Source organism: Sylvia atricapilla, chromosome 7 (assembly GCF_009819655.1).
Source record: "Sylvia atricapilla isolate bSylAtr1 chromosome 7, bSylAtr1.pri, whole genome shotgun sequence".
Taxonomy (NCBI): Eukaryota; Metazoa; Chordata; class Aves; order Passeriformes; family Sylviidae; genus Sylvia; species Sylvia atricapilla.
Genome location: NC_089146.1, coordinates 28705990 through 28731806, shown reverse-complemented (window position 1 = coordinate 28731806; position 25817 = coordinate 28705990). Strand labels below are relative to the sequence as shown.

At 41.3% G+C, this 25817-nt stretch overlaps 1 protein-coding gene across 1 annotated transcript in view; it reads right to left on the bottom strand.

Moving 5' to 3' along the window:
* KALRN (kalirin RhoGEF kinase) overlaps positions 1-25817 on the bottom strand; it is a 432237-nt gene that overhangs the window by 189900 nt on the left and 216520 nt on the right. Inside the window, exons 10-11 of the mRNA XM_066323074.1 lie at positions 23195-23317; positions 3074-3265 (exon numbers count right to left, since the gene is read on the bottom strand). Coding sequence (XP_066179171.1) covers positions 3074-3265; positions 23195-23317 — 315 coding nt within the window. The remainder of the gene's footprint in view (positions 1-3073; positions 3266-23194; positions 23318-25817) is intronic.

The window sequence follows — 25817 nt, the reverse complement described above, 5'->3', positions numbered from 1 at the left end:
TTTGACAAGAGAAAAAAAAGTAGGAGCAGTTAAAAGTTTCTCAGATGGTGGGAATCTGAGCAATTGCATGTGGAGATGAAGAGGTGGGCAGAGCACAGGTGAAGCAGTGAGAAGTTCACAGTCAGTGACCTCATCCACACCTCATCCATTCACCTGTGCTAGGGAGACTGTCAGGAGAAACATGTTCATTGCAGGAAGATATTTAGAATATTTCCAAAAAAAGAAAAAGTGTCAGTAAGACTAATTCTTTCTACTTAATTTCCCATTTCACCAGTTGAGTCTCAATAGATTAATACAACATGAAATAATGAGAATTTGTGAAGCTTAGATGAAAAATTATCTAGGCCATAGCTTCCCGTATCAGAGCCAAAATTTATGAAGGGAACGTTTTTCCATTTTCAAGGACATACGAGAAAGAGTTGTTTATAGTTTAAGAAATATTTTAAGAACTACAAAGGATGAAATTATTAATGATGGGTATTATTAAGTAAGTGATAATGTCTTCTAGAATAATGCAAAATATGCATTATTTTGCAGGGGTTAAATGGGTTAACATGGCAACCAAAGTGCTTTCTCCTTACTCCAAGACACTCCCAGGTGGCAGGTTTGGATGGTCACAGCAAGTCCAGCCTCAGGCCCAGCAGGGCAGGTGGGAGAGCAAGGGAGGCCTGAGGGAGCACCAGCACTGGATGGCTACTGGTAAACACCAGAAATGGACCTCAAATTTCCCCACTATTCTACTGCTGCAGCAGCAAAAGGATTCTTTGCCTTGACATCTGCCGTGATTTAAATTGATCTGTTGTTGTTTAAACATACCTCTTTTATTGTTCATATTGAAGAATGACAATTACATTCATGAACTTGCCATTTTACAATAGACAAGAAGGGCCAAGCAAGGCCAAGCAATGACTCATTTCTACCTAAACAGATCTATTTACAGCATAAAAAGGCAAATACAGATCCAAGCAAGTGCTAAGGCTCTCCTGTTGGAACACTTCCCCCTTTGCACCAATTCCCCCCCGGCAGTCTTTTGTTATTTCACTGTCTGTGGGGATTCCCAAAGCTGGCAGACAAACACTAAAACCACAGCAACTTCCTCACTTAATTTTTTTGGCAAAAACCCCCAAGGTACTGAGTTGTGTGGGTTCCACCAGTGCAGAAACAAGTCACTGGAGGAGCCAGGTGGTGGCACAGAGTGAACACCACTGAGCCTGCAGAAAATCAGCGTTTGGCCCCTACAGGAGTGAATTAACACAGGGGTAAGTAAATGAAATCTTCCCCTCACAGAGCTCCTGGGCATCCTCAGACTTTGGGGAACTCTTGGAGAATGAACAACTTTATCAACCCAGCCCAGTGGCTGTCATTAGTTATGATGGACATGGATTCCCGTGTCCACCCTGCCTTTGCTGTTGTCCCATCAATGCTACAGCTCCCTTGGCCTCTCCCTCTGGAGAGGGAGTCACAGAACCATAGAATGGTTTGGGTTGGAAGGCACCTTTATAGGAGAGAGGCATCCAGAGTCTGTCCACTCTGAATCTCCTTAAAAATTACATGAATTAATTACTGAACTTTCCAAAAAGACATCACAGAACCAATCTGTCTCATGGGAAAACATTAATGAGGCAAAGACTTAGCATTTACTCTTAACATCTAGAGAACAGCATTGATGTTATCACAGAAGACTAGTTTTTTAAATAATTTTTTTTAAATGTGATTTTTTTTATACATCTGCATTTTTACTCACCAAAACAGAGCTCATTAATACCAGGTGTGTAGAGCAGGCAAAGTATAATGCACTGCAATCCCTACCCCTTCACACAGGGAGGCTTCATTTCCCAAAGCCAAATTAGGCTACACAATATCAGTAACTATCTTTTCTTTACTAGTCATCACCTGCATGGGTGAATCAAGGTTAATCACAGAGGAAACTGTTATGAAATAATTTTTACAGAGGAAATAACCAATTAAGTTTCCCCAGTGGCAAAGCAGAATAGCTTCAAGTGCTTGAGTAACTGTAGGAACAACAGCATTATCCACAAGCTGAAAGTTAACTGTATTTTAACATATTGCACAAGCAGGATGTGAAAGGAAAACCTTCCTGTACCAACAGCTCTGTTGTATATGCTGTAAATTCCATCTTCCATACACATAAAAATAAATTAAATAAATAATTTAATTTAATTATTAATAATTTAATTTAATAATTAATAAAATAAATGCATGTACCTTCTGCTTCAGGGGCTCCCAACATGCTGAAGCCTGATACGTGCAACTTGTTAGTAACATGTAAATCAACACGCACAGGCAAAGCTTTCAGCTTCTCAGAGAATCTTCCTGATCAAGTGTGCTTTTGCAAACACATGCTGCAGAGCATGAAAACAACCATCCTGACTAATTCCATCTCTCCCAGCAGAAACACTATCTTTAAAAGTCACTCACCACTGAATGGCCTTTGGACTGCAGAAAATGTGAAGTATGCTTTAATTACATCCCCAGTGGCCTCCCATTTGATGTCCTGTCCACTGTATCTCCTCTGGCAAGTCAGTCTTATCTCTGGATATTTTTCAATTACACTAAACAGCATTTATTCAGGCCCTCACTGATTCACTGTATCAGTATGGGGCTGTTTTTTCTTTAACAATTGTTTTGAAAAGTCAAGTCTGCCTCATTAAGCAGTGTAAGATTTCTAGTAACACATAATGATATTGGATAGATTAATTAACAGTACATTTCAATGGAATCCTCAGAGGATCACGCTGCTGGCATGTTTACACTTAAAGTGTTAATATCAACTCACGTTCTTACAAGAGAATTCTTACTTTCTAACAATACATTCTAGTTGTGATTAAGCATCACTTGATATGGTGTCACTATATTTTAGTGTACTGTAACATTCATGTGTTTAATTCACATTTTATTTCCTCTTTACAAGTTACTCATATGCACGAAATAAACTGGATAATGTCAGCCCAATGTGTGGTGAAAACGCCTTTTCTCTGTGATCTGAGTTTTCAGAGACAGATTCTTGCAGTACTCTGCAATACACAGCAAAATTCCCTCATGCACATCTTACCTCTTTGGTGTGGGTATGGAAGGAGACTGACATGTCCAAGAGAAGTTTCCTCTGTTCCACCCTCCGGACAAAGTCCTGAATCCGAACTTCCAGATGCCGAGCCGCTTTATAGATTTCTTCAGGGTCACATTCCCCAGTCTGAGCCAACTGCTCTGCAGCCTCCAAGAGCTTGTCTGCATTGGTGTATGTATTCTACCAGCAAACAAAGCAAGAAACACAGCATGAGTAATACAACTGTGGCAAGTAAACCCCTGAAAGAGGCTCTTTATCCTTAAGGCATGAAAGCAAGTGATTACCAGAATTTTAAAACAATCGCAATATTTCCTAGTGGCATTGCCATCTGTGAAAGGAGAATGTATAAAGCCACGTAGACTAATCCCCGAGCACTCATGAAATAATTTCTTATTTGAAACACACCACCCCAGCCCAGTCCTGCCAGACACAGCAATAGGACTTCCCACTTGTTTATTTCCAAGTTCCCTGCAATTTCTCAAAGATAATGCAATGAAGCAAGTGGGACTCAGCAGCTCAGAAGGCCACAGTTCCCCACGTGACACTCAGCCACCAGCTCGCTGCAATGGCCCCCAACTGCTCTCACACTGCAGCATGTAATCATGTTAGCCAGAGATGCCTCAGCCCCAAGAAATATTTGCCTTTCACTGGCTCTTGTGAGATAGACCATGTCTTCCTTCTATGGTTTTTCCTCTTGCCTACTGTTCTGCATCATATTTCTAGATGGAGTGAGTCCAGCTGATTTGCTTGCAGCATGTAATGTTCATTTCCAGTTTGCTGAGGGCACGTACCTGCCCTGCATTGCACAAGAATTTGAACACTGCTCTGTCCTGAGCAGATTTACCCACAACCTTTATGATATGAGGTCTATGACTCCTACTCTACTGAGAGGGAACTGAAGAACCCAGAAGCAAATGAATGTACCCAAGAGGGGACAGACTGTCAAGTCAGAGAGGGGAATTCCATCCGACTTACCTCAGGTTTCAAGCTACCTGCCCATTCTTTCTCTGCCTTTTTCACATCTCTGGAAAACACCACTCAACTAATACACCAGAGACTCATGAATAACAGGAGAAATGGAAAGTGAGTGCAGTCATCTTCTCCAGAACTATGGAGCTATGCCCTAGTCAGCTATGTTTAGCAAACTAAACAGAGCCAGCCCTTGCTGTCACATAAAAGCTTTCTTCAGTCAAGATGAGGCCAACAGCTCTTTGGTATTCAGCATTTAACAAAAATAAGGAGAGACAAAGATATCAGCTTAAGGGTGTGTCCATTACTGGATGGATCTTCAGAACCGCTTGGTATTGGCTTGAGACTGCTCTCACTGGGAATTTTAACCTCTGCTGCAATAGTAGAATTGTGGCACCTTCCTTGTCAAAATCCTCCTCAGGTTAAAAATGCATTAACTTGACGTGTATATACACAAAATACCTTTGAACACTGTGGACACACACATACTTCTGAGCATTGACACGAACACTGTCAAAAACAAAAAGCCATGAATCAAGCCATGTTGTTCCTACTTAGATAATATCCTGCTGCAGTCAACAGTTGTTGTTAGAGAAAATGTTCAATACAGAGATGGAGCACTGACCTCCAAGTGTTTAATGGGAGAAAATATTTCCAGTTATAAAAATCAAAAGGAAAACATCTCATTCACTGTTCATTTTCCCAGTTTCTGAGGGCTGACTATAAATATCTGATATTTTCCGGTATTTGCATTTCTCCTTTTGGACTGTGAAGAACATATTTGAGACAGTTTTGTTACCAATAGTAAATTTTTATTTCCTCACTTGCAGGCTACTGCTATAATGGTTAGGCTGTTAACAGCAGCAAACTTTTATGTTTTAATAATCATTTTTTGGAAACCTCTTTAGTTGAGAGTTTGTAAAAAAAATGTTCCGTTTAATGTGATCCGAATTAGGGTCCAGTTTCATTTAAGAGTATCCTTTCTGAATGATCCTTTTCCAACAGTATTTGAAGCAGATGCCAAAGCTAGCACAATTTTTCAAAGTCTAGTCCACTGCAGGGTTTTTCACACATTACCACTGCAACAGCTCACACACCAGTCCAGCTCCCTGAGCAGAAGATTCTTCCTGCTTTTATATGTATTATTTAGTGTACTTGTAAACGCTTTCTCTTTCTCCTTGTGGCACAGATTTGGGACACAAAACAGTTTTGTTGAAATACAGTATGGACACAGATTTGCTGCATTTGCCCCTAACACATTTAGGTCCTTCTCTGCTGAAAGCCATTACAGTTTACTGATTCCAACACGTGCTTTGTTGGAATCTTCTCACCTGTGGATGAGAAGAGTTCACTGATACAATGACCAGATGTATTACACTGCTGAAAAGGGTGTAGGCTGGACCCTAGACTTTGGAGGAGAAAAAATGCAGACTGGCCTCAACAGAGGCCTCACTGCACAGACAATAAAAGATGTAGCAGCCCCTTTGCACTGCACAAGGTTCTCCGAAGGCAAAGGAGATTTTCTGCAGGGAAGCTGATGGGGTGTGGAAGGAACCACAGTCAGTGTTTTCCCTGGGCTGTGACAGGCACTGTCAGCATACAGGGATGCTTCTCTCAAGAATGCATACCTAATTTTGGATGTGTTTGCATAAATCTGTCATGCACAGAAGGCTTGAACACAGTGCATTTTGAGTATGGAGAATTTTTCTTCACCTCTTTTTCTGTCTTTGTCCGCTGAGGTCACAGGTAAGTGGCTGGATTTTAAACAACCAACGGTTATATTCCTGGCATTCTAGAAGGAAGGCCTGGTGCTGAGATATTTCCAGCTCATTGTTGCAGATTTAAGAGATTTAGATACATTTCAGATAAGCAGCCACATTTGGGAGTTACCCACCCTTGCCTTGAACTCCTGAGCTTGATGTGCTTATCAAAGGACTGCCCTCTCTTGTCAGCTATTGAGATGCACACACAGAACAGGCCAAAGAAGCCAGAGGCTACTCATTTGCTGAGGGCTTACTCTACTTCTCTTCTGTTTGCCCAAAGTGCACATAAATCATACCAGATGTTATTACACACATCAAATATTTTCATGTACGTCTATTTCTCTACAAGCATTGAACCAAGTCGCTGTTGAACTTGAGAATTTCATCCTGGTTGGTGCTATAATGCTGCACTGCCTCCCTGCTCCCTACATTTTCATCCTGAGCTTGCTCTCTTGTTAGTGAGCTCTTTGGGGTACTCACCCTTATTTTATTTGTTTGAAGCACTTTGTACTTTTTCGGTGTGACATAACCCTGGATGAGGCAGGGGGAGAATCCAAGAGAGAATTAAGTTTTACAGTGAAGAAAAGAATTATATGCCTCCAGGTCCCATCCCCAGGCAGAAGTGGTTAGCTCAGATTCCCAGCCCTTCTGAGATCTGGCAGGAGCACAGGATCTGGCGGATCTGCAAACTGGCATTACTATTCAAAATTTTGGAAGAAGGTAAGATCCAATGGAACTGCAAAAGCAAATTTTTGCTACTAGAAAGTCAATCATGACTGTCCCAGTTTCACAAACTGCAGACCCATGAAGGTTTTCTGTAGTATCCTGCAGAAAGTGACACCAAATATGTCTAATCCCTACAGAAGGGAGATCCCATGAATAATCTCTCTTCTTTATCTGTGGAGATTAGTGCCTCACTAACAATAATTACACAAGTTATCCAGAAAAAATTATCCATGAGTTATAAAATTATATATGATATGTTTTCTGAAATTTTAGGGTTGTGTGGCTTTTTTTTTTTTTAATATTTTATTAACCCATGAGAGAACTGTCATGTGAAAACCTTGAAATTCTCAGAGAACTGCTGGCATTCCACACTTTGCACCATTTCACGCACAAAACCAACTTCCACCTCATATCTCTTAATAATCTTTGTGGACCAATCTTTGCATACCAACCTATTTCAATCTTGAAATCTGCAAACACAAGGATATCTATATATGTATCATCTATATATCTAGCTATATATACATATACATATATATATCTATACATATCTTTGTGATCGTCCTCACATTTTTAAGATACCAATCAATTTAGTGCAGCATTTTGGTTTTGGCCCATGTGCTCTTACAGAAAATAATTCCATGTAGTTTTTATCTACTGCTAGGAACGACACATGTAGCTCGTTTATTGCTGCATGTTTCTAGGCTGATTACACTGAAAATAGCTGTGTCTAGTGGTAGTCCAGGGCAGAGTTCATGCCCTTAATCTGGACAACTTTTTTCCAGAATAATCTGTCCCTGCACACTATTTTACAGCTGTTTTCTTTTTTTATTTAAGGTTTTTTATTTGACAGTTTCATGGTAACTGTCTCCAAGTTCTCCAGTGTGCTGTGAGCCATTCCCATCAGCCAGAGACAGATATTTGCTGTAAACATCAGGAGAAACATGAGGGCAGGAACAGGCCATGATCCATGATCACACTGAGCACAAAATACTTAATTCTAGACTTCATTTCCCAACATCATTGAACACAAACGACATATCTAGACTTCATTTCTCAACATCAAGCAGATGTTAAGATAAGGGGAATGAGGTAGCATTAGTCTGTGTTGACCAAGTTCTGGGGCTGTGCAAGGCAGTTCCAGGCAAAGGTTCCTTGTATTGATTCAGAGAGCTTTGGCACCTGGGTTTTACCATGAAAAAGGCCTGGAAGAGATGGGATCTCTGGAGGCCAGGAAGTACCAACTAGAGAGAGAAAGAGGACTAGCTTAGATCTGATATTCTTGACTAAAGATGATGTGAGATGAAGTGATGTGAATCCCTTATTATGCCTGCAGCCTGAGGTTTAGGGGACTTATTAGGCTTTCTCTGATGTGATATCTTCTTTATGTTCTTTAGAGTTGTGACTCGACTCTTCAGTTCCAAAGATGAAATGTCTGTATCAACACTCCTGCTGGGAAGTTGGGATGTCGAAACAAAGCTCAAAGCCTGATCCATCTCTTACTGAAAACAGTAAAAAGGATTTCACTAACTTCAGGGAGAACTGGGTCAGCCTTCTAACCATCTCCCCAAGATCACAGGAGAGAAAAGATGGCAAAGGGCTAAAAATAGAACTCTGCAGGACTGGTACCTGCTCTGTGCATAGGCAGCGAGTAGAACTCCTGCCCAAAGAAAGCAGCACAAATCACATGGGAAAAACTGTAATTATGGAGCTGATTCTGCAGTTCTTGTCAAGTCTTATAAACTATTGTTATCCTTTATTATGAAGCTCAGTTACTGCTATCAGATTCTTTGCTCAAGCTACTTCATTAAAATTAGCTCCAGTATTTGTTGAGGTTAAGTGATCTCACAGTCAGGCCTTTGTGGGGAATGATATCTTTAGTAACTTGATATTCTAAAGCTAAAATAAGTGACCACAGTGAAACATTTCTTTGATACATAAATCTGGGGTTTAAGAGAGCATCCATCTTTGTCAAAAATCCTCCTCCCTTAAGAAGGGCAAAGGCTAAGTGCATATGATGATCTAATATAAGTTGTGATTTTATTCCGTTTGAATTGAACATAATCAAATCAAGACTTATATTCTTACTTGTGCTCTGTGGCTCTAATTCAAAACAGACTCCCCAGGAATTACAGAAGTTACAGGCAGAACGTCTCTCTGAGGTCATGCAGCCACTTGCTCTGTCAGTACAAGATTGTTCCCCACTAAACACTAGAATGGAAACTTCTTCGGACCTTTTAAAAAATACCCAGGCTAATGAAATTTCCATCAGCACCTTCTTCTGCAGACTGTTTCCCCCTTAAATATGGCAATTCATCTCAGTTTTTCCTGTCATAATTTCACTCCAGTTCTCCTTGCACAGATACCATGCAGATACCGGCTACTTTGCACCTCCAGTAATTCCATTATTTCAGTGAATTGTATAAAATATTATATATAATATACTGTATATAATATGTTTTAAATATAAACAAATGGCATTTTCAGTATTAATTAGATAGAAAATATTCCCAGTAATGACAGGGTGGATACAACCCAGAATCCTCACTGACCACTGTGAAGTACCAAGCACCTTTCCATGTATTGTTACTTTTATTTATGATTTTCCCTCAGGGTTGACATACAAACCAGGATTAATTTATTATTTGAATTTAAAAGAGTGACATTTACACATTACATCAGCTGCTGAAATGCCAGATAAATTGATTAAAAGCTACTTTAGACCTTCAAACTAATAAATAAGCAAGATTAGAATTAATAGCTGGAAATACATTAGCTAAAAGAGTTCCTCTTTGTGCTATTTCATACTGAGTGCTTACTTTAGATTAAAAGAAAATGTTGGCTATGGTGTATTTCATCCCATCAATTGCTCATCTCAATCAGGAGAGCACTCATACATCAAGTAGAAAACACTTCCATTTACCACAATCATGCTAATTAACTCCAGTGTGATCACAACCATTACTCAATGAAATGCCAGTGAAATATATAGTGAAACTACATTTTAAATTACATTTAAAATCACGCATCTCATCTAATATTTACAGGTGTGTAAAGACATATAGATGCACATCTGTGTGTATGTAGTACAAGTACACAAAGAACAAAAGCTTGCTTGGCAAAGATCTCCACTTCTCAGCCACCTTCAGTGTCATCCTGAGACCAAGAGAGGTGGACAGCTGGGAAAGCAAATGACATGTAGGCTCATTTTGTGCTCATAAGAATATTTCAAGGTTCTTTTTTTTTTATTGCCACCTCACTGCTCCTCTGGTAAAAACATATCCAAGCAAAATATTAAAATGAGATTAAATACTCCTGCTGTTTCAGTATTTTATCGTCTTTATAAGGATATATAAGAATTTGAGAAGATATCTGAAATAGATGATTATTGGCCAGGTTTTATTCTAGTATTTTACCCTGGGTAATATACATCAAAATAGCTTTGCCCCTTCACTTTGTGAGCATCCTTGTAGAGGAACAGGAATGTGAAAGTGAGCAGCAGCAAGGAAAGGAGGACAACAAAGACAACCAAACAGTAATTCTGGTGCCAAACATGAAATCAAACTCACACTGCCAGGTGTTATGCAGCACAGTGAGTGTACCTCTAAAACAGAATTATCACTGCCCAATTTCATAACTGAGTAACTTGCAGAGTGTACAACTGAGAGCTGCTCAAGTGACTGTCTGGTAACTGAGCCTTTGAAATTCAGCACAAATGAGGAAAGCATTTTCTTTTGTGGAAATGACAAGGGACCACAAGAAGGCAAACTGTCAGGAGTGAAATGCAGCTGCTTTTGAAAGCTTCTTAAATGATTAATATCATCAAAAAACCCAGATGGTTCACAGCAAAGCTCCACAACTTCTTTATGATAGGGGCAAAAGGGAAGGCAGGTGGAGAAATAAACTTGGAGCAGCTCCAAGGTGAGCAGCAATCCAGGAGGGCATGGTATTGTTTTCTGTCCCAAAAGCTCAGATCACATCTTTCCTGAACTCTACAGACATGAGTGCAATCAAGACAGCTTTATCAAGTCTGGTTGGTCTCTGGAATTGAAATAACTCCAGGCATTTTGGCCTTAATATCATGCTCACAGTTTGGAGATTTCAAAGACACAACAACAGCAGCATTAAAAGGCTTTGGACTGTCAGCAGCACTGGAAAAGCCAGAACCAAGTACAACTGGCACCATGGCTGCCTTGAAAACAAATGCAGATATAAACTTGTGAGAATGGGAATCCTGTGCCTGTATTTTTATAAAACCTACTTTAAATAAGACAGCAAAGCATTTCCTCTCCATTTCCCCCCACAGCCACTACCATGACTCAGCTATGCTCTTGTTTCCATTGGTGTGAAGATAGGTTAAAACACCTTTCCTGAAGCCCATTTGGAGTGGGATGGAACTGTTCACAGAATGAGATAATGTTTAACTGATGTTTTCATGGCAAAACTTTGAGTTCTTTCAGCTTAAGAATTCCTACACAGCTGACTATTGAGACCCCCAGTCTGCAGCACAATGCAGGGCTGCATATACATCATACGACAATCATTCTTTCTGTCTGGTAATATATGACAGAAATGCAACACAAGCTGCTGCAAAAAGCTAAGTGCATCACTAATGCATCACAGGACCTCCAGATTTGAACCGAACTCTTTTTTTGCCGTAAGTGAAAGGCCACCTCTGGCAAGCAAACTGATTGTCAGCAGAAAAAATACAGAGGAAGATACACCACATCCTTTTAGCACGGTCAGTGCACTGCTGCTACCTGAGGCCTGAGGAAGGAGGCAGGGATTTAATTAAATTTTTGCTGCTGCTCCTTTGAAATACAGGTTTTGTCCCTGACATGCTGCATTGCATCAGCTCCCGTGCACCAGCCCAGGGGCAGTAGTGGAGGAGATGGTCTCAGTGGGGGCATCACATCTTGTGGTGCCGTGTCCCAGCACAGTCCATGCTCCCTTGAGACTCAGAGGGAAGCAGGGAGCTCCTTGGTGTTCTCCTGGGTCCCTCCAATTTTGCCCTGTTAAATTTCACTTGTAGCAAAGAATCACTTTTAAATGGTTCACTTAAAAAAACCCCAAATCTCTTTCCTTCCAGGCTAAACCTCACACTTCAATACACTGCCTGCCAGAAACAAACACACAATTAGAATAAAACACCAAAACTTCTGTTCTGTTCACGAATTAGGTATTTCCATTTGGCAAAAGGAGGTTTCTCAGCATACTCCTGGAACAGGAATGGTAACACACCACCTTCCTCAGATAACACCCATCCCCTGCTCTCTGGACTCCAATGACTGCATGGAGAATGCTCCTCTGCCATCTACAATAATAAAACATTCACCTTCAATTAAAATTGAAGTAACTTTTTACTTCACCTTCTTGTTCTAGCTGAGCATCTTTAGGAGCAGGTCAGTAAGATGGTCCCTTTGGATTCAGAATCTCTTCACTGTCAATATTAATTCCCCTCTCTGTCATGGTTACACACTGGAATTTGATTCAAATGAGTAGAAACCATTCTCCTCATCTTATTAGATTTATAAACCAATTTTTCACCACTGTTACTCCCCTGACACGTGAACTGTCTGTGTCACTTACCCATCAAACTAGTTCTTCAGGGGTGCCACCAAAGTGGGATGGACTAAAGGCTTTTCTCTTCCCTAAACCTTCAAGAGATTAACATCTCCTCTAACACCTAGCAAGATGTATTGCATACTTATATTGAGGAAAAATGGAAAATGGTTTCACTACCCTGGAAGCAAAAAACTATTTTATACCAGACTTATACTGAAGAAAAGTTCCAGACAGGAACTAACATTTTTCATGTTGGCCAGAAAGCATTCATATGGGGTGCATTTTAAAAATGTGTTCAACTGTGTGAATGAAATTCAATTCAGCTTATCCATAAGCAAAACAAAGATTTAGAAAGATATCATGGTTTTATTTCTGGCTCTTATTAGGGGGCCACACATGATCTGCGATAAATATATCTTAATAATGACTTACAGTGAGAGATCTAGTACAGAGGCATTCCCACCAGAAGTTTTCATGCTATAAAACATACTGATTTTTGGCAAGTAGTAGATCTCCACGAATATTGCAGGCATATGAGATACTGCCTCTATAGTCAACATCTGCCATGTTTTTTACTATTAAAAAATCCTAACAGCTTTCTAGTGTATCCTTTATTTACTGTTGCTGAGCTCTTCCTCTCCCTATCCAATCCCCTTCAAAAATGCCAAATCATCCCCCAAAGGATAAGACTGGCCATGACATGAGACAAAAGCAAAGATCGGAGAAATTCTCTTTGAGTTGTCTTTTGATCTCTCTCTGCCTGCTGTCCCTGTGCCAAACCCCACCCTGAAGGCACGTCCAGCAGGTCCAAACAGTAAGTCCCATTCTTCCCAGCATTCTCATCCCAAAATAATCTCCTTTTTTCACATCCTGATGTTCGCACACAAATTGGATTCTGCTCCGAGCTCTGAAATATCTTTTTTTCTTTTTTCCCTGTCCCACATTTACATGCACCTTTTAAAAACCCCTAAACTGCAATGGTTAAATGACCTAGTGACCCAATTCCCCACCCCTCGGGAGCACACTCGGGAGGGATGACTGGCATTTCAGCGTGGCTGCACAGCCCCGCCGTGCTGGGGGCTGCTTCTCTCCCGTTCGGTTTTCAGAGCATGGCAGAGCAGTGAAGCCTGAGCAGTGCCCATCACTCAGTGTGCACCGAGGCTGTGCTGTGCCACAGAGAAAACTGTGAATCCTTTGGGAAGGGGCCTGGAAATGGGAGGAGCAGCTCTCCACCCCGAGTCAGAAAAGGTTATTTTTTTTTCCAAAAGACAAATAGTGTGAATGCATTCCTGACTGGGTAACATTTATCTGAGCCACGTTTTTGGCAGGAACAAGCACCTACCTCTGGTTTTTAAGAGGTTTCAATTAGGTCTATTTTAAGCCTTAAACAAACACAATAAGACAACAGAAAATAAGACTGAGATGGTACCAGACCCTTCCCCACTGTTAAGCACTGCAGGTTTCCAGCCCTTCCTGTGCTCAGTTTTGATATGTGGGCATTGACAAATCCAAGCTCTGGTTGTTGACAGAAATCTTGGCCACTGGCAAACTAACCAGGAGCCAGAGGCCAAACCCCAGTGCTCTCAGCAGAAACACCCTTCATTCCACCCTCGCTTCAGCTGACACATTTAACATGAAGGCTGCACATCCCATTCCCTGACATTAACAAGTCACAACCACCCTTTTACATCGTGCACTTCTGAACTGAGCCTTGACCTTACTCCAGAGGAGGCAACAGCAGGCTCGGCTCTCCGCTTGCTGCAAACTGTGGATTTCACCAGTGTCACAAAGGCTCACCTACGCTGCACAGAAAAAACCCAGCACTGACAAAATCTCATGCATTGGACAAAACACCCTGATAAAAATGAGGGTTGTGTGTTAATAGGAGGCAGTGCCATTGTTCTGGAGCACGCAGTGGTTTCTATTCTATCAGCTGCATACTAAAACAGGCAGTCATGCTAAACTAACACGTGTGCACACGCTCACTGACAGTTCAGAGACACCTCCTGTCTCAGTTCCTGACTTCTTGCAAATTCTGCAATTTCCTTCTCTCCAAACAAGCTTCATTTCAAATGTAGAGGCATGAGAATGCTGATTCTGCCTGCTTTCCTCACGTCAACCTTAGAATTTTTCTCCCTAGCAAAAAGCAGGAGAGGGCTCTGTGTTTCTGCATGCGGTGGTGCTCGGAAGCAGATGCTAAACAAAGGTGCCTAAATGCCTCAAACCAGAAGCCATTTCCATAATGACACAAAACAGTGCTTCCTTGGGCCATGGTTATGCAAAACCAGACCACACAGACCACAGTTATGAAGGCAATATTAATGGCTGGGTTACAGGCACTGAATCAACAAGTGAATTATTTATTTGCACACTAGGATTTTTGTCCCTATTCACATGTGTAATTCCAAAAGAACTCTGTAAATCCAATGAGGTTTATACAGGGGAAATTGAAATCTCAACATTATCACCAGAAAATACATTTAAAAAATAGGTCTACATGCATCTTTCATAAAAAGATGATTGAATACTTTCCACATATATAATCAGTATAAACCTCTGCAATAATCTCATAGTGCAAGTGCAGTTTTTAGACAATTCAAACACCTGATGAGGGACTAAGATAACATCCTTCATCTGGACAATTAGAGATCCACGACAGGGAAAGAAGAGAGGCACAATCACACAGCCAAACAGATTCTCTGCAGTGTAGAGCTATCAAACTCTCCTCCACTCTTCGGAACAAGGTAATTATAAGCAATTTATCTGAAATTGGAAGTGTGATTTTGTTCTAAATCTTGTGCAGCGGAGTGATCAATGGAACTCAGTCTATTTCCAGAAAATTTGCACAATGATAACAAATACTTAAAATCTGTCCTTGAAAATTGTTTTGCTCTGTTACTGCCTACTAATCCTCGATACTGGCTTAATCTACATTAAATTTCCCTGTCAGCAGTGTCTGCAGAGCAGCATGTGTGTGACTGGCAGCAATGTCACAGGCAGTTGTGCCACTCTCCTAAGGCCATCACTGGCTGGCTGGAGGCAGCAGCACTGCCTGGGGCAGCTCCTTCTACTGCACTAGAACAGAACCACAAAGTGAAAATGCTGATGGGATTCACAGTGTCACTCCTGGCCCCTCGAGCCTCCTGTTATCAATAGATACAAGAAATTGAAGAGCACCAGTCCACCATCATGAGACTTGGACATTGCTGCAATTAATCTTCTGGAATCGATAAGGTACAGTTTGATAACCCACTGACCTGCCAATAAGAAGAGCATGAAGAAAAATGACCAGAAAGTTTTAAAAGCCTTTAGATGATGATGGTTTTCATCAACACAGACAGGTCAGTCAGAACAGCAGTGGTTTTTTTAAGTGGGTATACTTCACAGAAATTGTCAGAGGAAAATATCTTTTGTTTCAGCTCTAGGTTTATTCAGTTGATACATATTACCATATTAAGTATATTTTGAGTACTCGTTTTACGTAACAGATCAGTGCTATAATTTTTCATTGTTCTCTTGAAGAAATTTTGGGCCTTGAAGAAACAAATTCCAGAATTTATCTTCTTTAGGAAACATTGGCTGTCTTCTGATTCAAAAAGAAATTAGTTCAAAATCTCAGAAATCACCACACAATGAAAATTCTGTTTTCCAGAACCTCCAGGATTAAATATATATATATTTCTTGAATATCTTCATTGTCTCTCTTTCTGCCAAGGGCACAGCATTAAGCATTTACAGGGAATTAACGGAACATATTTTAAAGACACAAAAACAAACCTACCCAAATAAACCAGTGATAGGAAGCTAGCTCCTGGCAATTGTAAAAAAATGCACTGTGTTGCCAAGACTTGAGATTTTATAGGGAGCATTTAGATTGTGAATCATGCTGCAGAAAGTTTAATGAAAAGACCCATCTGTCAAGTGATTTTGGAAGAGAAGAAATAGGAAAGAAAATCACCTTGAGCTGGAGGAGATATACACTGAAATGCAAACTCAAAGACATGGCATAATGGATCCAGCCCTTCACACGCCTGCCAGGAAGACTTCTGTGCCATCATAGAGCCTAAAAACAGATTCCCCACCACCAATAGACCGTGGAGTACCACTGGCCACCAATTTAACTCCATTGCTTCCACAAGATTTGCCAGGCTGCTGCCACTGGAATCTCCACGGGAGTCTCTGGAGTCTCTGATATCACAGAGTGCTCAGAGGAGCCCTTCACACCTCCTCAGAGAAAACACGTCTCACGTGCCCTGCTTCTGACTGAGGTCTGGCAGTCGAGAGTCCACAGCCTCACATCTCCAGCCCAGGCAGTCTGCCCAACCCTGCCCAGCCTTTCTGGCTCCTGGCCCAGGCCGTGCAGAACCATTTCAGTATCTCTGCTCTTGCAGTGCTCAAAGGTCCCGAGTCACCCAGGGGCTTCTAGACTTCACACACAGAGCTGTACCACAGCTCCCACGATAAGCTATCCAGCCCCCAGGGCTGCTGTTAGAAGACTGGGATCCAGCAGACCCTAGAAAACCTTCACAGACAGCCCATATAGGGGCAGTTCCACTGATCTCTGCTGTCTGTGACTGGCAGATGCAGCCTGGTGCTGGCCAGGAGGAGAAACCAAGAGTTCTGGAGCTCCCACACCATGGTACAAAGGCCTGTGTAATCTCCTGCCAGTGGGCATTTTTTCCTCTTTGTGTGGAAGTGAATACATTTACATAAATATGAAGTGAAGAGGAAAATGCAGATTATAGCTTCAGAACTTGCTAATGGCCACATAAAGGATGATGAAAATAAGAGTAGGCCTGATTTTTTTTTTTGTTGTTGCCTGTCTCATGCTTTTTGTTATTTTGAAAAAGATTTGGCATCATTGAAAGTACAGTTTTTATTGCCAACTTTGAGCATATTTCTTACCAGGTTTAATTGTCTGTTTTCTCCCTGTTTTGGCTTAATATCCTACATAGGATTTTAGTCACTGAACCCAAAGGGAAAAAACCCAGTATGCTCAGCAAGCTATTCCTTTCAATAATGAGAGAGGTCACTAAATTGTAAAAAGTAAAACAAAATAATAATTTAAAAACCCACCCTAGGACAACGCTTTCTAAGTGCTCATTATGAATATAGACTCTTAATTTATTCCTAGTTGTTTTATATCAGTACTGAACTTCATGCCAAACTTTAGAACAACGACATCCAACAGAGCTGGAATTTTTATCCTAAAGGCCAAACAAGTAGCTGTTTGCAATTCAGCTTTGGCCTGACTATTCCGTTACTACACATAATATCAGTTCAAGTGTGGGACTGAGAGGTTACAGAATACTACTTTTACCTGTAAAATTTCTTACTGGATCCTCTGGATATTTCACAAGACAAACAACATAACTATTTTTTTTTTCAGCATGTTTGTGCCTAAAGCTCTTTTCATCTGCAAGGGCTTTTCAAAATCTCCGAACTGCCAGTATTTCAGGAACAGCACAGTGGAGGAAGGGAATACTCTAGAAAGGAATATCAGAGAACAAATTGCTTCTTAGATGAAGAACATCTCCTGAGCTTTGATTTCTTATAGCTGATACAGGCCTTTGGCTTTGAAGGTCTCTGCTGAAAGCCTTTACTTGCAGAAAACACACTTACCACCCTGAGATGAATAAAAGGAAGAGCTGAATCTTAAAGGAGCTGTGCATGTACACAAAGGTTAACTTTGATGGTACAAAGCCAGTGTTCAGGTGTTTAATCATCATCTTCCAAAGCTGTCTTGGAGGAAGGCAAGCACAGAAACACAAGAACAGGAGCACTGACTGCCTTCCCAAATGCCAAAGTTCAGCATTTTTCTCACATTTTGTCTGGCTCTTCTTCTTTGCAATAATTCAAGAATAGTCCACTGCATTGCATTTATGCCTTGGCAAAATGGATCCCATAAAGCTTTCACAGTCAGGAATAGAGGATCCAGCCTTGTACCTACATCAAAACTGTTTTATTCACAAGGCCTGAACCAAGAGCTGCTGCACCGGACAAACCCCACGGACTCTGATGGCCACACTCATCCTCCAGTCACCTTCTCATCGTGTTTGATAAGAAGAGACAGCCCCACACATTTTGAGCCAAGGCTGTTCAGAACACACACTTTGTTGTGCTATTCCACCTTATAAACATCAGTGCCTTTGGATCACCATGAAAAATACACCGACTGTTACGTGCAAACACACACAGGTCCTAAATGCACACACAGGTCCTAAATGCAAACCCAGCTGTAGCTGTGAGTGTAATGTGGCCCAAGAGCCTTGAGAACAGCTCCAAAGATCCAAGAGCAGCTTATCCCATAAACACAGACGACAAGCACCACCTTGACTTAAACCATGGACCGCCCAGCTTTGCATTTAGAAAAATAAAATATTAGGGGGGTTGTTTTTTCTCGGTGACCTTGAACAACGTGGGTTTTGTCTGGGGTGGGAGAACACCACGGGACAGGGAGCGAGCCAGCTTCCACTCCTGTTTCATTTCACTGCGAGACAATGTTTGGCTGGTCGGGAGGAGGAACAGCGGCTCTGTCTCCCAGCAGCGCTCCGGGCTCTCCAGCGCATTGCGAGTGCCATCTGCAGGAGGAAATCCGCACTGGCTCCCGGCCGAGGCGGGGACAGCCCCCAAGGGCAGGAGATCCCCACGGCACGTCTGAAAGGCTGGTAAAGACACAAAGGCTCGCTTCAGACCCGTCATGAAACCGCTCAGACCTGTGTGCAGAAGGCAGCGATTATCAGAGCAGCTGCCCAGGGCGTTTCCTCAGTCCGCAGCAGCACAAAGGCAGCAGCGCTCTCCGGGAGCAGAGGGGGATGCTGAGAAGGCCACCCTAACCTCTGATTGCCGGGAACGCCAGAAGAGAGGGAAATGATCTCTTCATACACTGAGAACGGGAGACGTGCTTCCAACACGTGCAGTTCAGGCAGACAGTGCTGAAGCGTCAGGAGCCTGTTCCAACTGGAAGGCATGATGTTTCCAGGATAAAAGCCCTGAATAAGGAAAAGCTAGAGAGCCTAAAATGAAATTATCTTTTGATTTACAACGGTAACTGGCTGGACTACAGTTATCTGATTTGCAGAAAACAATTCCAGCCAAGCGAAGAGGCCATCATTGGAACACTGTGGCTACATCCAGAGTGATATTCCTTTGGTGATGTCTTGATAATGCCTGGCTACAAAATTTCCCTGCACGGCAGGCACTGTGCTGAGCCCAGGCTGGCACTTTGAGAGCCCAGAACAGCACCAGCGCTGACTGAGAAACAGTTGCAGGTATACACAAGATAACAACCTCCCTCCCAGGAGCTCGGGCTTTTTAATCCAAATTCAAACATTTGCCATCTGTGCGTTCCATGTAGTATAAATACAGTCAGAAAAATTGCCAGGGCTGTGTCCAAACAGCAGTTATGAGAGAAAGAGACCTCGAATTACATTTCCTATTGCCCACAACACAGTGCTGTAAAACCACTGACATTTTCTGAGCACAGCTGTGTGCAGGAATGCGATCTGTTTGGGCCATGCCTGATTGAATCATTACATCCAGATTTATCAATCTGCAGTTTCTAATCAGACAGAGAGGGAGAACGTTCCACCTCTCAGTCTAGTGTGGTGGCAGGTCAGTCAATCACAGCATTTCTCAGCACAGCACTGCCAGACACAAAACTCTGGTTTACACGAAGTAAGGCAAAACTAGGAATGTTTTTGGGCCCTGTTAAAAATGTCAAGAAGTTTTACGAAAATTGCTTCTAGTCTGACCTTTGCAAATGCCCTCCTGAAACAGTAAGAGATAAGAAAAAATGTATCAGAGCGAAAGAAAGTGGAATTTTGAGAATAAATTTATTCTGTACAGCAGGGTAAGCATTTTTATCAGAGAACTGTCAATATGAAATATTATTGGTTATACTGTCAAATTCACCAGGTGAGTCAGAACACTTTCTGTACTGTTGATTTGGGCTTTTTTTAAAAAACAAACATAACCCTTTTAATTGCCATTACAGCTAGTATTTAATATCCTGATGAGGGGAATAGGCAAACTCAACAGTTTTTTAGGATGGTGGCATATCTGCTTTGTTACACGGTTCCATTGGGAAAAGTCCTGCCAGTTATCCACCCTAGCCATGGCAAAGATGTTCGCTAGCTTGAGAAAAATAACAACTATTTAAACTTAGAGTTAATTTCCAACCAACTGTAAAGTGTTAAGCATCAAGAAGGGAGTTAGGACGAATAAAAATTGGTCATAATCAAAGTAGAGAGGAGATTTATTCCCCAGCTGTAAAATCAACTCCACTAAAAGCTTCTGCAAGAAAATTCCAGGAGTGAAAAATTTATGGACTCTCCTCTTACCCTATTACTCTCTCCAAAGCAAAGAGTATTGTATTCTCAAGTCCTTGACCTCAGATAAAGCCTGAGATTCCTGTCACTTCCCCTCACCGTGCATCCCCATGTCCATTTGCCATCACATTCCAGTGTCACACCGAAGACAGGCCTCATAAATTAGCAATGACAATCTCATGTGAATGCACCAGAGCAAAGTGTTCCTGTCAAAGCTCTTGGGAAGGAACCAGGTTCACCTTCTGTCAATTATTTGTAATTAGGATGCGCCATAAACTCAATGTTCACAACAGTCCTGGCAGGGCAATGAGATGCTCAATGACTCTACCCATCAGCTGTGAAGGAATCAGATTCAGAGGAGCTCTAGAGGTTCTATAACCTCATAAATGACACTTTTTTCTTTCCTCTGCATCCCCCTTTGAAACACTCCCCTTCATTCAAACACACGTGGTCACCCAGTAAACAAGACTCCTTGGCTCTGAGTTTGGCCGTGTGAATGAAAGGAAATGTGTCTGGAGTTACCCAGAGGGAGTGCTGCAGTGATAGAGGAGGAGGCCTAACAGCAAAGTAATTTCATTCTGACTTACCCTAGTGCCTACAGATGCAAACTGCACACTGTAAAGTTCCTCAGCCCTGATGGGGGGATGATCTCCAATGAGGTCCAGCTCAATCTCTCCTTAATGAGCTGTTGTTTCCATGTGCAGACAGTTACATGGATTGCTTTCATCTCTGTTGTCAGGACACCATTATTTTTTTGTTTCTTCTCACCTGTTCCTAATTTGTTTCCTACATCTCTAGTTAAGTAGTACTCAGGAGGTAGAAAAAAATGCTGACTATGATCCAGAAAATGTGAGATGTAATGGGCGTTACGAAGATAATGTATCAGAAGAGGGGGTTTTAGAAAGCATTAATAACACAAAGGACATGAAATCACCTTGTTTCAGCTCCTTTATATTCCATGATTCTAATTTTCATTTACTAGCCCAGTACAGAATCCAATAACAGCTGACTCGAGCACTCATTCTGGAAAAGACCCTAATATTGATTTTAGGGTGAAAACTAACACTAACTTGTGCTTTTGGATGAGGCCTTGCAGAACTATGGTTTGCAACCTCCAGCCTAAAATCCATTGTAATAAATTTGCAGAAGTTTAAGTTTTTAGAAATTCAAGCCTATTACCAGAAAGCTTAAATCTACAAGTGGTTCCATGAAATTTGAGAAACCCAGCAATGCAGAACTGCTGCTTTCAGGCTGTGAGATTTGTCAGTGTTATGTAAGGATTTCCCATCACAACTGAATTGTAACACTGAAATTCATTAGCAAATCAAGCAATGGGATACTCCATCAAGAGCTGAAAACCTAATGAAAAGAAGGATGTTGGTAATTTTAATTTCCAACATCAATAGGAAAAGATTTCCAAGGGATTGATTAATTAGAATAGTATTAGCAAAATTAAATATATTGAACAGGGTTAAGAGGCACATAGGAGAAGACATGACAACATTCTACAGATATTTCAGGGCTGTTAATTTATCCCATTTCCTGGGATTTATCCCCTTAAGAGAGATAAAGAAGACTACAGGGATATAAACAAGGGAATAATATTTAAAAAAGGGATTGAGAGAAATATAAATTTACTATGAGGTAGAGGAGAAAAAATACCTCATCAGTAGCTGCCATCAGGTGGTGAAATATTTTCCCTGAGGAAACAGTGAAAGAAGTAAATCCCTGTTACTGGAAATATCTTAAACTAAACTAGGCCAGCACGTGGGAAAGATTTTACAGAAAACCAAAACTAAAATCTAATAAATTTTTATCTTATGCCACATTGAAACATTTGTGCAATAACCTGCCCCGTGTGCATACGATACATTCAAAGCACCTGATACATTCTACTTTACATAGACCAATCAGGAATTTATCCAAAAAGCCCAAAGGAGAAATACCTTTACAGATGAGCAGTTACAGACAGGAGATGTTTCAAATCTACCCCAAAATGGTGTAACATGATCTGACAGTCGGAGCTGAGACTGGGTGATTTCTGACCATGGATACTTGGGAGGAAAAAAATCTATTCAATCCATGGAAGAATTTACAAAAGACCTTCTTTCTTTTAAATTCTATAAATAAGGACAAGATGTGTGTTAAAACATCTACTCTGACTCCCTTTTGAGGAATAGTTGTAAGATTTTAACTTCATACCGAATTCCTGGAAAAATCATGCTTACAGTTTTCTATGAGGAAAATTAATAATAATAACAATAACAATTTCTATCTATAATGATTGCCTCTCAGTCCAAAACAAAGGAATCCCATCATGAAGGATGGGAAGCATACTTGTCCTTACTGCAAACTCCGGTGTTTCTCCTGCTTCTTGACTACTGCTTCCCGCCTCATGCTCAAGGCCCTCAGTCTCCACCATAGGAGTCAGGATTGATTTTTCCATCACTCTCACTCATAACCACTCTCCTCTGTGTCCCAACGAAAGTGCTGCTTTCCCGTAAGCTGCTGTAATTTCTCATGGGTTTTGAGACCTTTCATCATCCCACTGTGGTGATTTTCTGACTGTAAGTCCTGCCACTGCCCCGCTCTGCAGTGTGCAGAGTCTGTGACTTCCAGACCTTGGAGACAGGATCCTGGGCAGCTCCAAATGACTGAAGAGAGCAGCATGACCCAAAACAGTGATAGCTTTTTCTGAATATGCAAAAGGAGTAACAAAAATGAAGCCAGCAGAAGTCTCTGGTTCAGACTCTTACCTGTGCTACCTCTTCGAAATCATCGTGTCTTTTCTGCAGCGCACGTGCTCTGTGTAGAGACTTCCCCACTCCCGTGTGTTTGCTCAGAAAGGCTTCCCCGTGGTTTTCAATCCAGTCCAGTACCTGCCAGAAAAGAAGAACATCCAGTCACCTCTCCTGTCTCAGCAGCACAGAGGAACCCTGTGAGGGTGAGCGTGGAACAGCCGCAGAGGAATGCCTTGTGCTTGCTATGGCTGAACACAAGCAGCTCTGTCAAAATCCATTCCAGCTGGAGAGAAGATAAATGCTCCTGGATGCTACTGCTAAATTAGGTTTATTGGATTTTTGCTATTCAATTTATTTTGAAGTGTAGCTTAGTTATTGGAGCCTGGCAGATATTAAATATTTACTTTCACATAGATGACTTTTGGGGAAAGAGAATCAGAAATATGGAATCTTTTACAGGACGTACGTTCTTCTGATGACTTGTGTAAACTGCAAAACAGCAACAGCTGATTTCACATCCCAGTGTGAGAGGTAGTCAAAAGTGTGGGGATGGATCAGATAAAATCTATTTTATGTGGAAAGAAAGCATTATCAGAGTTACTGGAATGAGAAACCTTCACTGCAGACCAGAAAATATTGACAATGTGAACCCTCCAATTCTTCCACATTCTTCTATTGGGTTCCAAATGTAACTGATCCTTATGGAAAACTAGGATGACAAATCTGATACTCTGAGAGTTACAGAAAATTCTCTTTAAAAAGTATGTTATCTGTGTATGCAGCACCCATGTGGAGTTTCTTCTCACAATAACACTGACAGTAAAATTAGATCAAATCTCTTTGGGGTCTACTACAAGCTGGAAGAAGCTTGACAATATAAGATAGGGAAATTTCAGAGTGAGATTGATACTCTTTCTCCATCTCTTTCCAATGCACAGAAGCCAAAGGAATACACAGGACTTGAGCAGCACGGGTATTTCTGTAACAGGTGGGATCCTTATCTCCTCAAGGGCACAATTACACACACAACAAAATAAGCAGCAAACCCAGGTCACCAAGACAATGAAATAAAACTCAGTACAGCTACAGCAGGGTGACTGTGCCAGCTATTACAGTCATTATATGGCTGGATAGCCACAAAATTCAAAATGCTACCCGGAGGAAGAATAGCCCTAACTGTCCCTGTAGAATGATCTGTGCAACTGTTCAAACAACACTAGTGGCAATTCAGACAGTTTTCATTTGAGCAGAGCATTGGGGAGGAGGCGTTTGAAGAGAGCCACTTCCAGAGCCCTTTGCACACTCCTTTTTGCTGAGGATCAAACTCCTGCCTGCGGGAAGTCTATGACCTATGGCACGACCAAACTGGCAAAACAAATCCTGCCCAGGCAAGGTCAGGGGAAGAACAAACTTGAGTCCACTGGCAGGAAATGCTGATGGTTTGTCTGGGATACCATAGGGAAACACGGGAAGAAAGAGATGGAAGGATGGTTTGAGAGGGAAAAGGTTGAAGAAGCAATCAGGCAATAATTTAGCAAAGTTCTGGGATGATAATTGCTCTTCCTCTAGGCTAATTTGTATGATGGGAATATGGCAAGATGATTGCATTAGTGCAGTTAAGGTCAAGTGTTTTAAAAACTTTTAAAAAGTTAATTTAATTTTTAAATAATAATAATAAAGCAATGGGGCATTATTTTAAAAGGGAAAACAGACATTTCAAGGCAGCACTTTGAAAATGAAGTCTCTTTCTGTAGGTATCTTTCCTAATCAGGAAATGTGAAAACTAAAAAACATCTCATAACTTTATCCAATTTAAATCAAAATCTCCTTGGGAACCAATTCTTTCCCAGCAAATCCTCATGATCTGCACCCATTTTACATGAACACAAAATGTCAAAGGAGTAGTAAATCCATTACTTTAAGGAACTATATCTGCTCTTGAAGTTAGTTGAAATCTTCTAAATTTTCACACTTTCAAACTGTATTTCTTTTAGCAGAAATGAATGAAGATGGAATGAGGATGACTTGGGTAAGAATCACAGCATCATTAAAGACAGAAAGGAACGTGAAGATCATTGACTCCAACCCAGCACTGCCAAGCCCATCACCAAACCAGGTCCCTAAGATTCTGCAAGTCTTTTAAATACCTCCAGGGATGGTGACTCCCTGCTTTCCCAGGCAGCCTGAACACTGAGGGTTCCTCAAACACAGCAGTCACTACTGCAATAGGAAGAGAGAAGAAGTGTGAGCAGGTGATTAGGATGCAGATTGTGGTACCAGGGGTGACAGAGCACCCCGACTTCTGCATTTGGCCCAGGCCATGTCCAGCAGTTCCACTGCTCCTGAGTGAGCTGACCCACTCAAGTGCCTTGGCCAAGGGAATCATTAATTTTTGTTACCCTGAGACCCACTGCTGTTGCCATAGTGACTCTGAAAACTAGGTTATTCTGAAAATGAATTACACCATTTTGCACTTCAAACAGTTAAGAGTCAGATCTTGATCTCAAAACAGTACAAACCTGGTGTAACTCAGAGGGGTTAGTTTAACTCTTTGGTAACAGAGTTGTAATAAATTCCAGAGCAATTCCACCTAATTTATTCAGCTTTAAATGAGGCCCCATTTCAAATAGGTGCATAA